Source organism: Columba livia, chromosome 1, assembly GCF_036013475.1.
Source record: "Columba livia isolate bColLiv1 breed racing homer chromosome 1, bColLiv1.pat.W.v2, whole genome shotgun sequence".
Lineage (NCBI taxonomy): Eukaryota > Metazoa > Chordata > Aves > Columbiformes > Columbidae > Columba > Columba livia.
Genome location: NC_088602.1, coordinates 46,642,835 through 46,667,381, shown reverse-complemented (window position 1 = coordinate 46,667,381; position 24,547 = coordinate 46,642,835). Strand labels below are relative to the sequence as shown.

At 40.9% G+C, this 24,547-nt stretch overlaps 1 protein-coding gene across 1 annotated transcript; it reads left to right on the top strand.

The window, feature by feature from the left end:
* Positions 1-836: 836 nt before the first annotated feature.
* On the top strand, positions 837-24,547 carry OBI1 (ORC ubiquitin ligase 1). Its single transcript, XM_005509128.3, has 6 exons — positions 837-1,215; positions 6,489-6,624; positions 7,481-7,572; positions 9,135-9,383; positions 12,722-12,810; positions 22,214-24,547. Exons 1-6 carry the CDS (start codon positions 1,144-1,146, stop codon positions 23,703-23,705), a joined length of 2,130 nt encoding a protein of 709 aa, XP_005509185.2. The 5' UTR covers positions 837-1,143; the 3' UTR covers positions 23,706-24,547.

Below are 24,547 nucleotides of genomic sequence, written 5' to 3'. Positions count from 1 at the left end.
GGAACATGGGGAAAAGCACAGAAGGCATCTCGGGGAAATAACCAGGGTTAAAACAGCCGGTTTATTTCACAGAACCACAGAATGTTTGGGATTGGAAGGGACCTCAAAAGATCATCTAGTCCAATCCCCCTGCCGGAGCAGGAACGGCTAGATGAGGCTACACAGGAAGGCGTCCAGGTCCAGGCAGGTTTTGAATGTCTCCAGAGACTCCACAACCTCCCTGGGCAGCCTGTTCCAGTGCTCTGGCACCCTCACTGAGAAGTTTCTTGTCATATTTAAGTGGAACCTCCTGTGTTCCAGCTTGAACCCATTGCCCCTTGTCTTACTGAAATGAAACCCATTTGAAACCCATTACCCCTTTTATTACTGAGAAGAGCCTAGCTCCATCCTCGTGACACTCACCCTTTCCATACTGATAACCATGAATGAGGTCACCCCTCAGCCTCCTCCAAGCTAAAGAGACCCAGCTCCCTCAGCCTTTCCTCAAAAATGAGATGCTCCACTCCCTTCATCATATTTGTTGCCCTACGCTGGACCCTCTCCAGCAGTTCCCTGTCCTTCTGGAACTGAGGGGCCCAGAACTGGACACAGTATTTCAGATGTGGTCTCACCAGGGCAGAGTAGAGGGAGAGGAGAACCTCCCTCGACCTACTAACCACCCCCTTTCTAATACACTCCAGGATGTGATTCACTGCAATGAAACGTGAGGGAACAATGGGTTTATAAGGGGAAAGGCAAGCCCTGGTAACCACATAGGCCTCCTTCTGCAAGGGCCCTTCACCAAGCGCCCCCCACAGCGCTATGCTTCCCTCAAAAAGGCCGCCAGTAAGCCAAAAACTCCGCGGCTCACCCCAGCCACCCCCTCGGGGTCGCGGGCCGGCGTGGCGTGGCCTGGCCTTGCCCCAGCGGAACCCCCGCCTGCCCCCAGCCCGGGCCTTTGGAGGTTGGGTGCAGGGGGCAGATTCGTGAGGGGGCCGCGGCTCCCGCCCGCCCTCCAGGGGAGCGCCGCAAAAACGCGCACCGCCTCCCCTCCGGCGGGCGGCAGCTTGGCCTCGCCGGCTTGCCGTAGCGGGGCTTAGCGGGGGCCGCTGCCGCCGCCGCTGTTACCGCCTGTGGGATTTCCGCGCTGGCGGGGTTGCCGCGATGGCGCAGCACGGGCCGAGCGTCACGTTGTCCCTCACGCTGCCCATCACCTGCCACATCTGCCTGGGGAAGGTAACGGCGCCGCCGCTGCTCTTCCCCCTGTCTCCGCGGGTGGTGGATACGGGGTGGGCGAGGGAGGCTGGGCCGCCCGGCCGGCGGCTGCTCGGGGGGCCCCGCCGTGGCCTCAACCCTGACCATATCGCCTTAAATAAGCTGCGGCTTCAAGCTGGGAAGAATATGGGATTGGTGGTCGCTTTCTCTAGGGCGGGGGTTCTCCTGGGGTGGTGGGGGGCCTCGTCTCGGGAAGAAGGCCATCCCGTCCCTAGGGCGGCCGGTCCCGGCTGCGGGCGAGGTTTGTTGGCGGCGGTGCGATGGTGGGAGCCGTGCGCCATCGCGGCGGAGCCTCCCGGGGGCTGCGGCCCCAGTCCCCGAGGCACCGGTTGCCCCCGCGCCGAACCGTGGGTGTGTGGGTCCCGGGGTGAAGGTTCGAGGTTTTTTTCTTCTCCCGGTATTTGCAGGAGCTGGAGTGTTTTAGGTGGATGATTGAATGATTGATTGATTGATTGAGCGCGGTGCTGCGCCGTAGAGAACAAGCGAAACAAAGAGGGGATGAATAACTGAGTGGATTTGAGAAGTATTGAGGAAGACTGCAGCAGTCTGGAGAAGAAAGTTTCTGTTTCTTCTTTCTGACCCTTCCTCAGTCCCCTTCTCTTCTCCCTCGGGAAACAGTTTGGTCTCTGAAAGCCCCAGAGCTAATTTCATAGCTGCCACTAATTGCTGTTCAAATTCTTTGCTCATTCCCCACTGGTCTTTTACTTTTGTTTCCTTGGTCTCCAAAACAAATCTTTTCATGCACATCAGTAATTACAAGGGAAGAAACAACCTTTTATGTTTGTACTCTGCCGTTTGCTGTCCAGTTTCTTTCTGTCTCATGTGGCCTTTACTCCAAGACCTTCTCTGCTGGAGTGATAACAAAAGAATAGGTGTGTTTGAGGTACAAAGTAGGTGTAGCGCTGGTAGTGAGCATAGTCAGGCATCTCCCTTTTCTCAGCTCCCTGGTTTAGTAACCATATTTACTTATTTCTTGGCTTTTCTGTAGAAGATGAGCAAGACTGTGTGGCTGTGGTCCTGCTACCTCTCCTTTTCTATTTATCTGTTTAATGAAAATGGATGAGAATATAAATTTACTGCATCTGTAATATGAAGTAGATACTCTTGAAAAAGAAGGGAGAGTGAAATCAAGCTGACAATGGCTTTGCTATTTGAATCTGATCCTAGTGAATTTCTAATTAAACACTTCATAGGTTTGTTTGGTATTCACTGCTAGTTTGCTGTAAAGCCACCGTGTTATTTCAAGACACTGTTCCATACTTCCAGTTCTTTTTCCGGAGTTGGCCAGGAGTTGGTGTTCCTGAGTTTGTACTGGAAGACATTTCCACACTCACTTTTCTTACTTGGTGTCTTGCACTGAGGTAATATATTAACATTATATAGGTAAATCTGCTGGTGGTGTATGTAATAAAGGTATTTGAATGTTTTCCTTTTCAGATGTATGAAGCTGTATAAATTTTGCCAAGTTGACAGCTCTGGCTGTTCTTCTTCCTAGTACATATTTTTGTCTCCAGCTTGGGACTTCACTGGAAAACTTCATCATAAGAAGCTCTCCTGTTTTCAAGAGTAAGATTAGAGGAAGAAAAAGTTATTTAGTGTAAATCAAGGGAAAAATCTTTCCAGTTTTGTCCTGTCTTGTTGAGGGGAGCAGAGAGTGTCCTGGAGGGTTGACATATTCTAATACTCTTGTGGTTTGTAGCATAGGCTTCAAATTGAGCAGAAGGCCCACCCTACAGTCAGAATGTACCTCTTGATATCTTTGCAAAATTTACAAAGGATTGACTAAAAAATAGAAACTATTCAGTGTGCATGATGGTAATGGGATAAAAGAGATATTGAAGAGAAACTCATTCAGTAATGTCACCCACTTGGTTTTAATGAAGCAGAAGGCTTAAGGGAAGGGGAAGGTTAGCCTGTTCTGTTAGTGTGAACATTGTTGTAAAGTGTATTAGCAAGATGTGCAAATAACCACAGTTGCTTAGATACATTTCACCTTTGTTACCTGAATGTTCTTTTAGCACAGTCTGGGCCATCTTATAACATATTTGTATTCATAATTAGTGAGCAGATTAGAAGCCATCTGCACCAGGCTGTTAGGTTTACTCATCCTAGAATCACTTGAAGGTCCCTCCTGTTGGTTTTGGTGTTGACAGTTTGCTTGGGCTTGGGCACACGATGCTGTGTATGTTGAAACCCCCCAGGATGTCTGGGAATTCGTTCACTGGTATTGGTGTGCCTGCTTTTCCACACGCCTGCTGCTCTGTTAATGCTGCTTGAAAGTCCAGAATTGCCTTCAGCTGACTGCGCTGGTTTTGGCTGGGGTAGAGTTAGTTTTCTTCAGAGTAGCTAGTATGGGCCTGTGTTTTGGATTTGTGCTAGGAGCAGCGTTGATAACACCAGGATGTTTCAGCTATTGCTCAGCGGTGCTTATGCAGAGTCAAGGCCTTTTCTGCTCCTCATGCCACCCCACCAATAAGTAGGCTTGGGGTGCACAAAAAGTTAGAAGGGGACACAGCTGGGACAGCTGACCCCAACTGACCAAGGGGATGTTCCACTCCGTATAAAAAGCTGGGGCAAGATGAAGGAAAGAGGGGATGTTCAGAGCGGTGGAGTTAGTCCTCCCAAGTAACCGTTATGTGTGATGGAGCCCCCCTTTCCTGGAGATGGCTGAACACCAATGGGGAGCAGTGAATGAATTCTGTGTTTTGCTTTGCTTGTGTGCGTGGCTTTTGCTTCACTTATTAGACTGTATTTATCTCAACCCATGAGTTTTCACACTTTTACCCTTCTGATTCTCTCCCGCATCCAACTGGGAGGGAGTGAGTGAGCGGCTGTGTGGGGCTTAGTTGCTGATTAGAGTTAAACCATGACAGTGATATAGATGCGTACAGAATTTGATTTTGATCTGCATGGCAGTTGCATTATGTATGGGGTGTAACTAGGAAATTGCTCAAAATCACCTGGCTGATTAAGCCTCCCCACAGAAGCTGTAGTCTTTCTAGACATTATGGTCGATTAAGGAACTGAAACTGTGCTGTAATTCAAGTGAAATGCTTTTTTTTTAGTAATGAGTAGCTCACAATCGCCCACCCCCGTGTGCTTGTCACAGCTGGTGTCTCAGGGGCTCAGTGAAGGGCAGCAGCACCCCCAGCCATTGTGTCACATTTCCATAGTGGCTTCTGCTATTGTTGTGTGGATCCTGAGCCAACAAAAGTGTAAACCTCAGCCCTGAAATGAAACTTGGAAAGGTGTGTAAATCAGCACTGTACCCCAGAGAGTAATAAATATGACTTACTATTTTGCTGGAGATGTGGAGTGATCATTCACTAGAAAGAAGTGCATTTCCATGTCAGGTTTGGGGTAACTGAGGGTCTCTTGCTCCCTGTGGAGGAGACCTGCACTCCTGAAATGTCTTTCCTGTTTGGGTTATATCATGCTATTCTGCTCTGTATTGTGATCCATATAACTATTCTCACGTTACTTCTGAGAAAGAAAGAAGTATGGCCAGAGAAAGAGTTGGCTTTTTGTTTGGTTTTGTTTTGTTTTTTTTTCTTCTAGCTGCTGTGGGAAAGCTGGAGAAAGCTCTTTTTGTGCTACAGAAAAGCTGTAAATAACAAGTTGTTTGTTTGTTTTTAATAATTGAAATTGTCATATTTAAACATTGCCAAAGCATTGGTGTGCTAATGCTTGCATTAATCACAAAAAAAAAAAAAAAAAAAGACTCCTTAATTAGAGCTGAAAGTGTGCAGACACTTAGAGAAATTGCTTAGTGTCTCTCTGTTCACACCTTCAATAACGTGAATTTGTGTATAGATAAATCCTCTGCCTCCCAGGACTGTCATATTGGAGGTTTTAAAGATACTGTGAATCCTGTAATGTGACAGAGGCACAGACAGTAAATTGGAGAAGCAGCTGATAGATCTGAGCCTTAATTTAGATTCATCTGTATTTCAGTGGTAAAACACTTGGTTTTTAGCTTGTGCAACACTGATTGTTTGGGTATGTTCACTACAGGACACATCTAATCTCTTTTCCAAAGTGATTTTTGGCTGTCCTTTCCAGTTGCTCGTTTCTCCCTGCCAGCATTTCATTTTTCCTTTTTAGTTTGACTACTTTACTAATAAAGTGAAAGAGGAAGATCTTGGGGATTATGAGGACTTCTTTTCAAGTTGAAAGAATTATTTTAAGCTTGGGTTTTAAGTGCAACACAGTAGACTCTAAAGTAATAGCTACTGCTACTTCTGTGTCTCAAAACACATTTCTTGGCCAAAGATAGTGGTGGAGGAAAACTAAATAATTATTTTTAAGTCCCCTAACACGGATAGTACTGTTAAGATTTGAGAGTGTGTATTACAGTAAACCATAACAGAAGCTGTAGTAAAGTATAGATACAGGGGAAAGTCTCTTTCTTCCATACCATATTTGATTCCTCCATGCATATGTACTTTCAAAGAGGGCTTACAGTTAAATGACAAGAATAATGTATTGTCATGAATATTTTCTAAAAGTTTGTTTGCCTAGCTGTTTTGGAAGGGGAGGGAAAGCTTCTTGAAAGGATCTGTGTCTGATTGGAATATTTAATCCTTCAGTTAGCTGCCCCATTCTTGGGTAATGACTTATTTAGTAGCAATGCATATCTAGCAGGAGGCTTGAATTAGTGATTGCTGGGTCATGTTTCTGCTCTGTGGTTTTGGCTCTTATCCTTTTTAAAGCTGGTTTCCATGAAGGTGGTGATGTGCAGGCTGGACTTAATCTGTAACACTATCCATTTCAGTGACACCTCTTCCAAGGGGAAGTGTTGGTTGTTGCCAGGAGCTAATCCCTCATTCCCTCACTTTCGGAAATCAGTTAATGTGTGTCTTTTCATCTCCTTCCACTTAGGGAGGCAAATGCATTTCACTGGAGTGGTTGGCTGCAGTTCTTAGAGGTTGTGGAGTAAAGGAAGGGTGCTGCCACACTGTGTGTTAATGACCTCTTGGAATCAAGTACCTTAGTTTTGCAAAAATAGTTGCAGCTTTGGTGCTTACAATAATAGGGAAGTTTGGTGTTTTCGGTCAGGAGTTCACTCCTAGCTAGCCCTGTGAAACAAAAGTATCTCTTTTCCACAGGACTAGACTTGCACTAAGAGATGGAGTGGTGTATTTTCATATTCTATTACTGAAAATGTTCTGCAGGATTCATAGTGTCTTTCTGGGTTTTTTTTTCTTTTCTTTTTTTCCTCTTAATACTAAAAGGTCCGTCACCCGGTCATCTGTGTCAACAACCATGTCTTCTGTTCCATTTGTATTGAAGTGTGGCTGAAGAACAATAATCAGTGCCCAGCTTGCAGGATTCCCATCACACCTGAAAATCCTTGCAAGGAAATTATAGGTAAGGACAACTTTAGGCTTCAAGATAACTTTCTGGTATTTACCACTGGAGGAGATTCTTTTGAGTCCAAAGATACCTGCCTATTTTTTTCTTCGGTGTTTTTTTACCAATGTCTAAAGAAGGTCTGACTTTAAATCTTTCTGGAAGCATACATAATAGCTTACAAGATAAAAATTCCAAAGATGATATGTCTGTTAATGGCTAGATTATTCAAAAGCAGCAAGTACCCTGGAGCTCCAATGATTGGTTTTTAAATCTTTGTTGTATGCTGCCTTTAACTGGAAAAAATGCATCTTACTTGAAGTACTCTACCTATGCATTGCAACCTGTTAACTTAAGAGTATGGCATTTAGCTGAGAAATAATGTATTTAAATCCAGAATCTCGCATGATTATATGGTCCTTTTTTCTTGTGGGTTTTTTGTTGTTGTGTTCACCATTTCCTTCTTTTTGCTTTATTTTTAAGAAAATGTCTCTTAGCACAGAAATAAGACAAAGTTAAAACACTTGAATGAGGACATGAACTTCCCCAGAGCTAGGAAATACTGCAATCTTTATTTGACATAAATTTTAATAAAATAGGATTCTGCCAAGGAAAATATTAAGTTCAAAAATTCAAAAGTTTTCTTCTCCTGCCTTACAGCAGGATTTTGACTTCTAAACATCACTAATAGATAGTCCTGTTTAACGTGTTCTGACAATCGAAGGACTTTAAATCTCCTATTGTAGCAGACTGGTCCAACATTAGCTGTATTTGTGGTTGATAATATGAACAGCTCTATGAGGTGGATTACTCGTATTTAATTGACTGAAAAAGAAACAATATTAGTGTTTCTTTTCATCCTGTGCTGCTTCAGGAGGAACAAGCGAAAGTGATCCTGTATTTAGTCCGACAGTCAGAAAACACCTACGTAAAACAAGGCTTGAATTGCTCCACAAAGAATATGAGGTAAGGACATGGGCAGTGTTGTGACTTTCCAGATGGACCACAGCTGTTAAATTCCTGCATACGACTGTCCTTTTGCTTTGAGTCCCATTGGTTTTTAGTTTGAGTAAAGGTTTATACTGGATCTACACGAAACTCAACTGTGTCAAAATCCCACTTTCTGGCTAAGGTTGTGAGACAGCGTTTGCTGATGCTTGAAGTGGTCCTGCTGAAGTCACGGTGACATTCTTTCTATGCTACAGGCAGCCAAGTACAGTCAGTTCTAGAGTTTTGTGGGAATTCCACCCCCAGGTGGTGTGGGAGGGTTTGCTTTATGCATATTGAGTGTTGTGGCCTTTTTGTTTTGTCTTTGATACAAATGCAAACATTTTAGTTTCCTGTAGCTCAGGGAGACTAAATTCCTTCTTAAAGAATATTGCCCACTGTAACCTTCTGGCATAGGTTAAGTTTTATCATGGTTGCTTTATTGTTTTCTGAAAGTGAGTGAATACTTAGAAGTTTGTCTCTCCTGCTGGAAGAATGTTCTCTTAGGAACAAGGTGAAAAGGTGTTATAAGGAATATGCTTAGTTTGTGTTCTCAGCTGTCATTCCCTTAGTAGCAGCAGTGTGAAGACATCACATATTTTGCAAGGAAGCCTGCCTCAGGGAGGAGAATGAGAGAAAGGAAACGGACACTGGATATATCCTCAACACTGGGGAATTAAGGGCTGTCTTTTGTGACAAGCTTGCCTGTAGTTCAGCTTCTTTCATCCTCTACAGAAGAAGGCGTCAGGAAAAGGAGGTTCCCTGCCTTTTTATTGAATCAGCTCCAAAATCACACAGATACGCATAGAGTGACATAAATCTCTTCAAAAAACTAAACGCCATATATGTGCCTCCTTCAGTAACCTGACCTTGAGCAATTCAAGTACTGAAGTTGTTGAACAGTGTAGAATACTTGTTTTCAGGATAAATTATTTCTTTTATCCCTTTAACAACAGGCTTTTGAAGGTTTTTTGCTTCTCTGTGGCTTCAGACTGATACAGCTAAGAGCTTTGTTCTTTGCATTTTGAGTCTTTCCTAAGATGTTGCTACTTTGTGTAGCCAGAGCAGCCTCTTCCAGGCAGTGTTCTGTCCGTTTTGAATCTTGAGACTTTCAGCATCTGAGCATGTGATGTTTCAGAATGATATGAGAGAAACATTTTCAAATAACAGCAAATGAGTCAGCAGAGAACGACCTTAAGAACACTCTTGATACAGGAAATCCTCCCACAGAGTGCCCTAATAATAGAATCATGTAGTTGAATGCTTTGAAGCTTTTGTTCTGCCCGCCAGTTTGTTCAGGGTCCTTTGTGTAGTCAGGGGATTCCCTTTACTGAAACCTTCTGCTGTGCTTGAATGTGCAAGTTGTTTAAAATCCTGCCTAGAGCACAATACATAAGCATACTTAGATATATGTGTAAGTGAGGGCATGCATCTGGACTTGCTAGAGAACCCGTGTTTTTCAAGAGCTATGGGAAGTTGCCACTATTATTTAATTAATCTCACGCATTTTCTTAATCCCTGTGAATTTCTGACACCTTTAGGATGAAATAGAATCCCTGCAAAAAGAAGTGGAAGATCTGAGAGGTAAAAATCTCAGTTTACAGACACAACTGAAGTCTCTTCTGGATCCTGCGGCATCAGCTTTGTCTTGCCAAAATGAGGAAGCTAGCCAGTCAGCACATGAAGCAGGTACCAGTGGCCCAGAAACCACAGAGGAATGGAGCAAAAAGCTGAAAGCTGCCAATGATATGTATGAAAAAGTAATGGATAATGTGGAAAAGTTAAAGGAGGTAATAAATACATTTCTTCAGCTATCTCATAGTGTAACTGTTTTGTGTTAGTTAGGTGGGAGTAAGAGCTAGCATGACCTCTGGGTACTTCATAGATCCAGAAGAAGGAGGAAAGAATTCAATTCCACTGACTGTTGGTGCATCATAGTATTTCCATACAGCCTTTGCAAGTGTCAAATGTTATTGCTTGTTCTAGTGAGTCTTGTATGTGATTCTTCTTCAACTTCTCTGTCACTCTATGACTGGGTAATTGGATTATAGTAGCACTTGTCACCAGTATTGATGACCAGATTTTTCAGGGTTTCAATAATCTATATAATATATCTATTTTACAACATTCGGTGGCCAAACACAGTAGAGTTGGCTGAGGCAGATTTTGCACTATTGCCCTCCCTGCTAGCTGATATTTTTGGTGCAGTTTGCTGAGACAGAGTAACTTGACCCTTTGACCGAAAATAGACAAGCTTCAGCATTTTATGACCAGAGGATCCTTTACTGGAGACCTGTGTTTTTTTATACATCTTGAATGTAATAGTAGAGAAAACCTGATACTGCAGAAGGAGGGATGCAAGAGATAGTCATGTGAAAATAGATCTAAATAAAATATCTTGCAAAATCTACCTGTGGGCACAAGAAACATGGAAGAAAAGTTAAATTTGAAGAGTAATTTGAAAGGCAAGGTGGAAAATACTGTACTTTGCATGTATTCCAAATGCTGGCTTTATTTCTTCTATTCACTGTCCTGGGTTGCCTCCTGCAAAACTTAAGAGTTATGTCCTTTAGGACACTTTTTTTCCCTTGTAAGCATTAATAGTTTTTATGCTTTTCCTGTGCTACAGACTCAGAGGTCCACATGATACTGTTCTGCCATTCGGTTGTTGTTAATGGGACACTTCTAGATTTGCCTCTGTGTAGTCTAAAGCAAATTGTGCCCCTGAATGGACTGTGTGATAAATGCTAAAAGATATAAACTGATTTTCCAAAATTAGCTTTTTCAGCAGCTTAGCTAGACTCAGACTTCAGCTTTACAGATGGGGACACATCTTCTGCACTTCATTTGGCAAAAATGGGTTGACAGCAAGGAGTTCTTGTCTGCCTATTTTTTTGGATTTTTTACGTAAAGTTAAGCTGTACTGCCTTTTTTTTTTTTTTTTTCTTTTTTTTTTTTGTGGTGGCTAAGATTTTTAACTCTTTCCTTAGGTAAGTAAAAAGAAGAATATAGCATGGATTGAGAGAGGGGTGTGTTTGGGTTTTGTGTCAGTATAGCTTCAGCCTTAGCAAGAAAAGGGTTTTAAGTTTATGGAGTCTCTGAGTTAGGAGTCTCTCTAACCCTTGGTTAAAGGTTAGATATGAATAGAGGTTTAGGTGGGTTGTCGGAACCAAGTCTTAAACTGTGATAATAGAGTCATTTAGGTTGGAAAAGACCTTTAAGATTACAGAGTCCAATGTTTTCTTCCAATCTGTTCCCTGTTCAACAGCTGCTTAATTCCAGGAGTACCTAAAGTCACTTGGCTCTTTTTTTAGACCTTGTTTTGCTCAGTCTGCACAGCAAGACCTCATTCCCACAGGCACTCAATCTGGAACCAGAAACCTTCTTATCCCCTACAGTACCTGACCCAGGAGCTTCAACCACCCATCACCTCCCAGAAAATGTCCCTCAGAAAATGTGGTTGCTATCATTTTCTTTTTCAAACCACACTGAGTCACATAATAGCAGACACCTTTATCATTTTATGTCCTAGAGCAGAGGCTCCCAAAATAGGCATTATTGCTTTGAGTGGAGTCACCTAGAAATACTAGGCAAAGTACAACCATTAATAAAGAGGTTACCTGAACTCATTAGTCTAGACCTTGTGCTGCAGGTGGAATTCCCTTGCAGATTACTGGCTTGGAGAGCAGAGCACTCTCTGGAAGAAGGATACCAAAGAGGTTCAGTTCTGCCTTGTCGTGTGCCAGGTAGATGCCCTGCGTACCAACTCTACACAACTCATGGGATTTCCTATTTGATTGTGTGACTGAGGGCCTGTGTCTCAGTAAGGAGAGAAAGGTCTCAGCCATGTTGTCCAATGGTTTGATGCTCCTTTGGAAGAGAGGTGTCCTGCATTCTTGTTCATTGCATTCAGGGTAGTTTTTGCACTTTGATTTTTAAAATACCAAATTGTTGACACTCAGGCACCCAAGCCCTGGGCTCACCCTTCCAATTCATTCTTTATCAGAAGTCTATTTACTCTTTCTCCCCATAGGAATATTGTGGTGTTTGGTGGGGGTGGCAGTGTTTTTGGGGTTTTGAGGGGTTTTGGTGGTTTTTTGCTGTTTTTTTGGTGTTTTGTTTGGTTTGGTTTGGTGTTTCATTTTGTGTTTTTTTTTTTTTTCTCCATTCCCTCTGTACCTCCACTGTCTTAGCCTTACCTGAAGAGTTTGCTGGGGATATTTGTATAAGCATTTAGAGTTTTCTTGAACTGTTTGATGCTTCTGAAAAAGTACATTTCACTCCTGAGCCTGGTTGCATAGATCCTTCTTCAGATCTAACTCTAGATCGTACTTATTCAGTGAAAGCTTCATCTGATTGAGGTTACAAATTACGAGTTCCGGACTGGTGGTGGTGTTTTCAGCAGATTGAGCAGGCTATGAAGTGCAAAGAGTATTTTCTACTTGTTAGGACAGCAGCATTCATTGTTCTGAAACACGTCAGCAAGAAAACTTCTCTTTATATGAAGTATCTTGTAAACAAGGATGTCTGCTGAACTGAAAAGAAGGAATTGACCTCAATTCAAGGAGTAAGAAGGGTTGTGAATCAGGAGTCTTAATCACAACATCCTGGAAGAAAGTGAAGAAAGACTGCAAATAGCTTGTCGTAATGGATTTGCATCCATAGGATAACTATGCTTTAAAAACAACAAGCCAAAAAAACCCAAAGTAATCTTACTCTAATTTGGAATGGAGGAAGCTGTTCGACATTAGTTTTGCTGATACCTGCACATTGTAATGTTAATGTACTTAACATATTTAGTCATGTGGAAAAAAAAAACATGGAATTGCCATTAGTACATCTCCTTAATGACTTTCTGTACTAACTAACATAGCTGTGTTTATTTCCCTAGATAGGACACTTGCGATGTATTTTGGGAATATAAATAAAAAATGTCTGTTCGCTATTCAGTTTTGCAATCCATTTCCCTTGGTGATTTTTAAGTGGTGTCCCTGTCTGAAGGCTATTTCCTGCCTTCACATTTCTAGTTCTGTCTCTTTAAAAGGGAGAAACAGCTTGTCCTATAAATATTAGAAGTCATTTCTGGTTTACTGTATACTTATTTTTTTTTTCCTTTTCTTTTCCTTAGGCAAACAAGAAACTGAGCATGGAGAACAATAGCCTTTTAAGAGAGAATTTGCGACTAAAAGCTGAAGTTGATAGTAGATCACCACAAAAGTATGTGAATATTTTAAGAGCTACCATATTTTATTTATGGACTGTTTAACTGTTGTAGGACTTTAACCTAAATCTGTGATGGTGTACATGGTGTTGCATATGTGTCTCCAGGTAGACTTTGGAATTTTTATCCTTGTAGACTTGGGTGACAAATGCAACTTGCAGAATAGCAGCAAGTCTACAGTGAAGAAATATGACGTGACTACAAGTGCCATTCCTTGCATTATCTGGCCAGTATTGAAGGACTGGATTTATTAGTTGAATTTTACAGTTAATTTATTTTTGTTATTGGGAAACTTCTAAATCTGGTATACAGTCGAAATAGAACGTTGGTTACTGAGTACAGAGGTTCTGGTTGGTTGTATTTGTTTTGTTCTTCCTTTTGCTGCCTTCAGGGTTTGTTCTGTGGACTTAGGCTCCTTATTCAGTGAAAGTCCCTGATAGCTTTGTGACTGGGCAAGATATGTAGAATTGAGCTTCTGCAGCATGAGAACATCATTCCAAGAACTGACACCTGTGTTTAATACTCTGTTTTAACCAGTTAAAACATCAGTGACAGTGACCTCAGAAAGCAGAAACTTTGCCATACTGATTACAGCTTGTGCTAAGGTACCTCTCCTTGGAAGTACTTTGTGAAGCAACATGTTCATATTTTTAAAGTTGTGTTCCTTTCTTTCATCAGTTTACTACCTTTTTTCTCTCAGTGGTTTAAAACTTAGAAAGCTAAGAGCAGCATTGACTTTATACAGTGCTTTGAGGAAGGGGGTTGAGGGGTACCTGTGTAACATGTGGTGAGACCTCTCTGGATTTTGTTCTTCTTCACAGCTCACTTACTGGAAGATGAAATTCATCCTTTTAGAGAGCTTGCTTGCCAGACTGCTTGTGGTTCAAGACCGCAGGAGAGAAGATGCATGATCTTGTGCTATGCCATTAGATGTGTAAAAGTACATTCTGCCCTAAAGTCCCCTAATAAGGGAGATAGAGCCCTGTTTAAAGTCTTGGCAATGGAGAGGGCTTTAATGGCATGGAATATCTTTTCCCATAACATTCAAGAGTGAGTTGGCAAGTATGGCAAACTTGAAAAGTAAATAGATGTAAATAAATGAGTCCTAGAAAAGAAGAGATGGAAAAGACAAGATCATCTTACTTGATTTTACTTTACTGAGGTCAGGTAAACTCCCCCATGGAGAGAATTTCCATTTCTTCCGGTTTGCACATGCTTTACCATCTTGTTGGTCAGAAAAATTAGAGAGAGGGGTGTGTGAAGAACTCATCTTTGTTGTGAGCTGATTGTTTTCTCATCTTTTGCCAGGGTGCTTTAGAAGTACAGATACAGCCAAATGTTATTAGGACAGTGTCAGGCGCTATTTTAGAACCCAGATACCCGCTATATTGGCCTGTCTGTATCCCTACTATTAAATGTTTGGGGTTTTTTTTAGTCTCCAGAAGAGTCAGTCACATACTACCTGCCTGTTGGGAATGATCATTGGCCCATGATAACTGTAGAACTGTGTGTAGGAATCAAGCACATGAATTGAATCAGGCTTAAACTGGGCCAGGAATAGTTCAGACACTTCAGAGATGCAGGCAGTTACGTGTCTGTACCCTGCCTCTACTATCTTCAGCTTTGTTTTTATTTTGAGCCCAGTGGTGTACTATGAGAATTTAAGTATATGCAAGGGAAAATTTGTCCTGGAAGAAACCTACACCTTAGATTTAGCAATTTTGATTCACCCTACCTATACCCATTCACTCCTAGTCATGTTTTCTAGACTGAATTTGTGCAATTCTTCTAGGTAACTGTGACTTAAGAGAAAAAGTAAACTTCTGATTTATTTGGTTTTGCTGTACTTTCAGGGCTGTCCAGTGTCTATGGTTTTCTAAAGCAATAAGGCTATTAAATTCCAAATGAAGCCTCAGTAGCACTAAGTAGAGCAGAAAAACTGTCTTGTGTCTTGCTACAATATCTTATATAGATATATTGCGGTATGCTTTTTGTTGCTTCCTTTTACCTGGCACTTCTAGCTTGAATGGTCAGTACCAATTCTGCTAAATAGCCACTTAGAAAGTTACCTTCCTACCTCATTTTGCATTTGTTCTGCTAATGTTCCCTTCCAAAGTGTGGGACTTCACCCATTTATTTGTTTTCTTCAGGTTGGTGTTTTGATGTCAGTCAAACTTAAAACAATTTTGAATTCCAGTCATATCCTTCAGAGTAATAAGAAGTCTCTCCTGTCTTAGTGTTGTTAGCAGATTTTATAAATTAACTTTCACCCTTATAGTCATTAGTCTGATCAATACCTAGACCAGAACTAACATCAAGACATTTTTTTAAAAGTGTTCTTCCAGTTCTGATGGAAAACTTCGATAATATCTAAAAGGTCTTTCAACTAGGCTTCACACACTGAACAGGGCTTGCAGTACCTGTGTTCTTACCTTGCTTATGAAATCAGACTTGAAGCCATAAGCATCAGAGCCTGACAAACTATGATTAAACTTCTCTGTGCAGGTACACTGGTTTGCCACTGTAGTTGTTTCAGTGTACTTTATTCAGAATTATTCAGGAAGTGTTTTGGTTTTTTTTTTAAGTTTCTGAATGGCTCTAGTGCAGTTTAAAATGGCTACTGGACTGGATCTTCATAATTCAGTGTCACCACCACTGTTTCATTTGTCATATATTTCTGAGCTTCAGATTGTCAGGTACGGATTCATGCTTAAACAACTGGCTAGGTAACTAACTAAAACTTACATCAAATTATTTTTAAAAGGGTTTGTCAGTATTCAGTCCCCTTATCCCAAATGTATTTGATTTTGTGCATAATGACAATGGAGCTAAATATGACAACCTAAGTTATTTCAGTAGGCCTAGCTTTATAGCAAAGGAAGCATGACGGCAGGTGAATGATCCCTTTGTAACAGAAATTCTACCTCTGACATCACAGGAAAAATATAATTAGCCTTTGGTGGTCGATAGAAAAACTTTCCTTTTATCGTAGTTCTGAGTTGTTTTTTTTGTTCATATCCATTAAAACTTGCTGAAAAATATAATTTTTGTCAATAAAATGGACATTGCAGCTATGTCAGGGATTTTTACACCATTTTTTAATTGATGATGCTCATTGATTAGATTTTTTTTTGTTCATTAAACATTTTTGAGGATAGACCTTTACCAGAATACCGTACCATCATATAGTTGGGACATAGGTCTGAAAAGCAAATAAAGGTTTCTTGCTCTGGTTCTTAGCAGACCTGTGTTAGGTCTTGGGCAAATCAGACTGAGTGGTGATTGTTGCTTGCTCTTTGTTTGCTCTTTCTCCTCAGAAATGTTCAGTCACTTCCATTTTTGATACAGAACAGGCAAACTTCTAAAACTTCAGTTTTGCAGGATGGTAAAGCCTCTATTACTTCCAGCTCTACTTAAAATAGAAAACTGTTAGATCTATTGGCAAGGCACAATGGATCTAAAAGCATTTTTGGCAAAGGGATGTTTGCTTTTTACCTGAAGGAAAGTAACTAGCAAGTCCATCTACTCCAGGGTATTGTGTATTTTATGAATGGTTAGATTTAAATTAGCTTGAACCAGACTTCTAGGCTTCCTAGGAGTCTTTTCCTTAAATATTTAATTTCTTCTGCCAGTTAAAATCCCAGTCTGAAAAACTATCTGTAACATGCAGAAAATTGTTGTGTTCTCCCATTTCTCTGGTTTTGTGAGTTGTTTTATTGTTGTTGTTTTGGGGCTTTTTTTCCCCTCTCTCCAGTTTTACTCTTTCGATTTAGTCTAGATTTGTGATTTCAGGTACCTGCACACTGAAATCTAGGACTGTTGACTTTTTAGGTCATTCTGTACTACATTCACTTTTTATCTAACTCAAATATTTCCACTCATGCCAGACTGTTTAATTCAGTCTACATTTCACTGAACCTACAAATGGGCATCTAGTAACCTGTGTCCAGGGTGCGGATCAGGAACGCTGCTGTCTTCATTGATGGAAAACTGGGCTGCTGTCTCACCTCCCCACAAACTTGCTGTTGCAGAAGAGTCACCACCTTCCAAGACCACCTGCCTTAAAATAAGAGGAAAATGCTATTTAGTAGCCTTCAAAACAACTCTGAGTTCTTGAGTCATTGCATTAAACCCTGAGGAAGCACCTGCTCTAGGCATGAAGATCTAAACCTTAAGCAGATGGCTAAGGGCATTCAGATCTTGCTGCTTGGTTGTGGGTTTTCCGGTGTTTTTTTCATAGTAATTCTGATGTAATCCTTTCTGGCTTATGCTGTTTACCAACCTCAGGTTTAGTCTGGCTTTCCTATCTGGAAGACCAGTGCTGCTTCACTAAAAGATGTTAAAATGCTTGGAGAGTCTTTGCACATTTGTCTGAACTCACCCAATTCCCTAAGTGAAAGGAGAAGCTCTTTTCAAAGAATGTACCTTGGCTGTTCTTCTTTTCAAATCCTGCTGCTCTACCATCATCCAAAAAACAGTAAAGCTTTGCTTTACTCATGTGATGTGAAGGAAGTGGTTTTTTTTGATACTCAGGAGAGATTTCAGGAGGAAGGCCGTGCGTCTTCGGATTGGTTTGTACTATGGGAACTGCGCAATGGAGGGGATTTGCTGCTCAGTATTTGTGTTGAAAATAACTTGTTCTTTTACAAGCTTAGAAAATCAGCAATAGCAATCTACTACCTTCAAGGAGCCATTATACTCTTTCTTCTGTCAGCCAGCCTGGTCTGCAGAATGGAAAGCAGTAGTAGGCTATACCCAGGACTTTTTCTAATTGGAACCAAATTCCATTATTGGTTTTTTATTTTTTTTTATTTATTTTTTTTTTCTCCTTTGTAGGTATCTCTCTTGACTTTTTTTCTTTTGTGTTTGCTTGCTAGGAAGAAGCCTACATCTGACAATAACTGTTTTTAATTCTTAAATGTCTCTATGCAAATATGATGCACTTCTAAGACAGTTGTATATAACCTGGGATATTGTCAATATATGCAGATATGTCAATACTGCAGATCACCTTTCATAGTTGATGTCAAGAATGATGGCAGAATTCTTTCTCATCCAACTGCATCTGGTACATGGTATCACAGAAGGGCTGTAGAAACTAGTAAGGCTTTCAGCTATTTTGTTCTTGGATTTCCTACCTATTTCTTCCCATCTAAGTGCAAAACCCTTATGAAAATATGAATCTAAATGACAAGACTGCGTTTGTTTGTGCACCCTGGCGTTGCCCTCATCTCAAACTGTGACAAGCTCTGACTGTGCATTGTCATTTCCCACTCCTCACCCTCTGTCTCTTTTGGCGAATGGGTCATGCTCGTGTATCCGAGCCACATGGCAGTCACCAGTCTGGGCCTTCAGGTGATTAGAACTGGAGTGTCATCTTCTGTGGCATCTTTGCAGCCCCACTCTTCTGTAAATGGTTATACAGGAAAACTGTTTGTTGCAGCTGCTTACTATCCAAAAAGAGGGATGTTTGTATGAGGTTGTGTGGTTTTAAACTGCATTGATATGAGTTAAGGGCTCAACTAGACAGACTTACTACAGGTGGTGGTCACCAATGTGTGAAAATAAAACCCTGAAGTTGAATTTGTAGAACTGATAGAAAATAATAGAAGAAACAACTGAAGAAATTTATCGTGAATAAGAGATTATTAAACTTCCCAGACAGTTTCTAAATGGACAACTTCAGGAGTACTTGAATGTGACTGAGGGAGCAGTTGTGGAATAATGTGAAAGAGGGTCACTCAAATGTGGTGTCTATAGCATTAGTTCTTCTGGCTCACTGTAGCTGAGAGGTGACTGCAGCTTTCTGACTGGTGTCAAGTTAGAATAATGGTAGGACAAGAAGAAGGACTCTGAGGAAAGATCCTGAAATATGAGGTTCAAGTGCTCATCAAGACATCTGGTGTCACCTCAGACACTATAATTTATCCAGTACACCTACCTGGGGCTGGCAGCTGTAATGCAGGACCTAGAGGAGACCTGTATCCTTCCAGAGTGACAGCTGGAGGCCAGCAGTCACATAAAAGACCATCGAAAATGTCACTTGAAGGATCCAAATCCCACCTGAGACAGCTTTCTGTTCACTTTGAGTGACCACTGGTTTCTCTGGGCTTTCAGTTTTCTATAGAGGGAATGTACTTGAAACAAACGCAGTGGGATGCAAACTCTAAATTTAAGTGATACAACTAAAGAACAAGACCCCAACACTGAAGAGACTTTGTCCATGCATGAGGATACAAAAAATGCTCTTACCACGTGTATACTGAAGACCTTAACTTCTACTGAAGAATGTATCCATTTGTTACCAAGTATGAAATGGTTCAAATACATCAGGAAAAATATTTTATCTGGAGTGTCGGACAAAACTTTATTTTCTTATAACTGTACTGCGTTTTTTATTATTATGGTCTGATGATGATAATAATTTTTTACTATGGCACAATCCACTGTACATCTGAAGGGAAAAGCAGAGGATATCTCTTATGAGACTGATTTGGTTTGGGGAGACGGAGAGTGTTGTGACTTCTTTAACCAAAATATGCATGTCTTTTAAACTACCTGCTGATTTGCCAGATCACTGACTGAAACACTTATGTCATGGTCTGGTCTGGAGTAATTGGTTTCAATATGCACTTTGTAATATGACTGTCTTAAAAATCCATATCCTTGAAAATTTGGGAAATAAAGTCTCAAAGCAGGAACAAAAAGCAACTGCAGTTGTGGTGCTTAACTGCAGACATAGCTGTTTGTAGGCAGCATGTCAGATGCTGCATTTCTAAAAGCCAAAATTCCCAACCACATCCCTCTACAACAATTAACATATTAGTGATGCTGTTTGGCTTTGAACAACATACTGTAGTTTTTTTTAACCTAAGGACACTTGTTATAAAAGTTGCACTCGAGAATACAGTGCTACTTCCTCATAAGCAAATCTCAGGCTGTCACTAATGCTATTTGCATTAAATAAACATATTACACCATTCTTCCATTAAAAAGGAATTGCCAGGTGTGCATATAAATGTAAACATGTTTAATTTTTATGTCAAAATGTCTGTTACAGCAGACCCCAGAAAATCTTGCTTATTTTAAATAATAATTTTTCTCCATCTCTCACTTGGCTGTTAAGCTAAATTGTATTTTTTGCATCATTTTTATATCCTTTAGTAAGCAGTGTAGGGTTTGCTCTTGTAAGGCTGTGTGAACAGGTTTGTTAGAGAAAGGCACAATAAATACTTTTGGATCACCCTGGGGAGCAGGAAGGGTCTTGTAGCACAGCCCTGCTGTGCTACAGTGGCTCCTTCAGTATTTTAAGCCAAAAATCTGAGTTCCTTTTACTAAAGGAGGGAATAAGCCAAAATGTGTTGTATGCAAGGATGCTTATTTCATTGTAACCTTCTTCACCTGAAAATGTAATTGAAACATTCCTGAGCTGTCTGTGATTCTGCTTTTATCTAGTTTCATGGGGGGGGCAGGGGGGAAGAAATCTTGTGCACCTTTTCTCTCATTTCCCTCTTGTGTGCAACCAGAAATGGTGAAACTGCTAAAAACAGTTGAGAAAACTTGTTACCCATAGATTAAGCAAATGAAAAATGGTCTGTCTTCATCTTATGAAGGCAAAGATAATTGGGTAGAGGTGAGGCGGGAGTGGTCCTTGCCTCGAGATAATTCAAATCCAGCCAGCTCCTTTTAGGGAAAAAAAGTCTTACTAGGTGAACACTCCTATTCAAAATATAAAACTACAACCTTGCCGTTTTGTGTCTAAAACACAGTGAGTGGCACACACCAAAACTGTGTGGAGCTTAGGCTGATCTGATTTTAAAAGTGGTCTAGTAGCAGTTCTGTGAAAGAAATCATCTAGACTATTGTCTGAATCTTCACCACCACTGAACTATCTGCGCCAAAACGTTCAAAGACCTTTAAATATGCAAAGCAGTTGAACATCATTGAAATACATCAGTAGATGTGGTCACTCGTGCCCAATTCGTTTGGGGCTTGTGATACCACTTATTCCTTTCCCTGACTACCCACTTAACTGTATTGCAGTTGTCAGTTTTCTATTGCTTTGAGCTCAGGAATAGAAGAAACAAAATACAGTTCAGTACTTTGCTGGAAATACATGCATAGATTCATGGATATTTTGCCAGCATAGTCACAGATATACCACCTTCAGATCTCACTGGTCTAAGGGTTGCAGCGGGAGCATTTTGCAAAGGGATGAGGGGGTGGAATGGGGAAAATGGAATGGGAATTCCCTGTGACTCTGAAAGATGCTGAAGGACGGACAGACAGACAAAGAAACAGGGTGGAAATTCCAGGCAGTGTTTGTGCTAGAAGCGTGGATATAAACTTGGTCTGTAACATGGAGCTGCAAGATGGAAAGCAGAGGTTAGTGTGAGCCCACATACAAAATTGTCAGCTCTTTGTGATATAAACCCTGATGTGTCAGAGTTGTAGGGTGGCTGCAGGTCCTTCCCTCCTTCCCAATAATACCGCAACTTTAATTGTTTTTTTCTTTCTGTAAATTGAAAGCCTTGGATGGAGCAGGGAATTCCCAGGTGCCCACCTGTCAGTGACAGGGTAGAATTAGTCAGGGCATATAGCTGAAACCTTCACCTGCCCTCTGGGGAAGGTCAGTCTTGAAAGCTGGTGGAGGATGGGGGGAATGCAAGCCTGTATCTTGGCAGTTGAAAATGTACTCAAGCTGGAAGCCCTGCGAACATACAACTCTCACAAACCACAAGTGACAGATTTTTTGTATTGCAGTCAAAGAAAAAGTTAGATTGTGCTGGCTGTAAAGCTCAAAAGAGAAAAAAAAATCAAACGAGTATCTCTGAAATAAGTGGAAGTACCATCCTCGCAATGGCTGAGAAAAAGCTGTATATCTAACGGGAACATAATTGGAATGGTCTGTATAAGTATTTAACCACCTCAAAGGACTATTGCAATTTCTGAATTTCGTATTGGCATTTTATATTTGACAAGGTGACATTGTGTAAGAAATGTATTGTAAAACACTGCTGTGCTGTAGGAAAAAGATTGAATGTAAATATTTCAAGATGTGGACCGCTGTTCAAATGTTATCATAAATCTTTGTCATTGTTTTAGGGGATAATTCTTCATGCATATTTGAGTTGAATTGATAGAACCAGCCTCTGGAAGGGTAATCTGCTTGTTATTGCCATGGTACCACTAATAGTTTAATTTTGGCTTTTCAGGTATTCACCTCCACCTTTACTTTATATATGATGTCTTTTTTTTTTCGCAACTAGCAGAGAAAAGTTTTGACTTTTATTTTAAAATTAACACAATGTTTAAGAGCTTTGTTCTTTCATTAAATGAGCTTGCAAACCCCAGAAATGGCTTTTTCCAGCTTAATATTTTCTTCTTTACTTCTTGCAGATTTGCTCGGTTTACAGTAGCTGCACTTCAGTCCAAAGTAGAACAAAGTGAACGGGAAATGAACCGTCTAAAAAAGGCACTGGAAAGAAGTGATAAATACATAGAAGAAATGGAATGTCAGCTTTTACAGCTGAAAAAGGCAGGCGAAGGAACCCAGGCAGTGAGTGCTGTTAGTGAGAGAGCGCTTTCTGCAGATGCTAAGGGAGCTGAGAGCAGTGAAGATACGACATGCTTGAAAATCCAAGTTGAGGAGAAAAAAGCCTTGACCACCGGTCAAAGTCCTGACAGTCTTGAACAGCTGACAAGTGGGGGAACTTGTTTAAGCTCTTCTAGTCAAGATGCTTCAAATGGTTCAAATACCCAGTGTGCCCCAAAGAAAGAACTATTTCCAGGCTGTCAGGGGGTTCTCCTGGATGAAAATACTACAAATATGGATGCCTGCTTGGAAGAGCAATGGAATAAAATTGAAGAATGTACCTCTTACAAGGATGAAGAACTTTATGATCTTCCACCACCGTGCACTCCTTTTCTGTCTCTCAGTCGTCTTCAGTTGAACACTCCTGATGGAAAAGAAAATGCGAGGAAACCGTCAGCCTTCCTGAGAAAACTGAAGTTTGAAGAGTTTTGTGACACTTCAGATGATGGCAGCAAAGATTCTGCAGAGCACAGCACAAGCAGCTGTAGTAGTGAAAAGAAGCTAACCTGTTTTACGACAGGAAAATCAGGTTTTTGGGGCACCTGCCCAACAAATTTTGCTGAGAACTTAGATTTTGATGAATCAGAGCAAAATTCAGTAGCTGGACAGTCAGATGAGACGTCAGCAAAATCCAGTGATAAAACAAGTTCTTGCTTACCTAAAAGGTTGCATACCCTCTGCTCTTCCGAAATGAATCGCACAAGAACCTCCAGTGAGGCGTCTATGGATGCTGCCTACCTCGATAAAATTTCCGAATTGGACTCAATGATGTCCGAATCAGATAACAGCAAGAGTCCATGCTATAATTTCAAGTCCTCCGATCTTGATAATTCTTCAAAGTCAGAGTGCTCTAAGCTGCTGAATGAAACCGAGAAGAAACAGGAAGAGATGAATGAGGAACCAAGTATGAAGTGCCCAGAGACAGCAGTTGACAGAACTGGCTGGAAACCCGCTACATTTTCCATCCTCTCCCCATCTGAGCTAGATACAAATGACCACTTTCCGCTGTTTACAGGCCAAAATGTAGTGGCTAGCGATATCAAACCTCCAAACTGTTTATTTCATAGAGACTTTTCCCAGAGTTTACTGTTTGGTGACTCGCAAAGGTCATATGAGGAGCAAAAGTTTGGTTCCTGCTTTTTGAAGATGTCATCTGACCTGCACAATCAGCTTAATCCTCCTTGGGCGTCTTCCTTTATAGCTGAAAGGAAAAATAAAAATGTCAGTCAGTCAACCAAGAGGAAAATTCAAAGCAGCCTTTCCAGTGCTAGTCCATCGAAAACTACCAAGAACTGAATCTGCTTGGAAATCGAACCGTAACTCTAAGTCGTCAACCTGCAAATGTTTAATATTTACAGGTGAACTTCATTTTTAATGACTTCCATGCAATCTGATCCTCTCTTTTTCGACTATGTGAAAACTGAACATTCCCTTGCCCATCACAAGCTTTTTCCTGGGGAAGAACCATTCCAGATTCTTTTCTTTGTCTGGGCATTTTGTTTACTCGGCGGTCTTGGGGGGTTGGGTGTTTTCTTTAAGTTTTCAGGTTGCATGATCTTCCAGTTTTGAGCACAGCTAATAGCTCCCTTGAACAGAACACCTTTAAATGGCCTTGTCAAATCAATCATTTATCTAAGAATTTGTTTTAAAGGTTATGTTTCCCATTCCTGAAGATTACATTTTGTGCACATAAGGCAGCTACTGGCTATATATCCTATGGATTCATGAAACTGCTATAAAACACTGTCAATTTTGCCATAAAACTTGCCTCCCAGAGGAAATGTTGCTGCTTGGACTGTTTCATAACACTGTACTGTACTGAAACTCTTGTTTTAGGTGGGTGTAAGGTAGCAGCCTCTTTCTTTTCAGGATTGCAGCGCTTCAGTTGGAAAACATCTCTCCTATAAACATGGCTTGTATTTTTTGAAGTTAAGCACAATTTTTAATTTAGTTCCCAAAAAGCATTGTTATTCTAAGTGTGTTCAGTATGCCTGTGTAGACCATAAAAATGGGTTTGTATGCTAATGACTTGTTTACCTAATGTGCACTGAACATTTTACATTAATACTGTACCATTTTACATTAATACTGCATGCTTTTCTATGTGAATTGAATAAAACATGTAATAAGCACTGTAA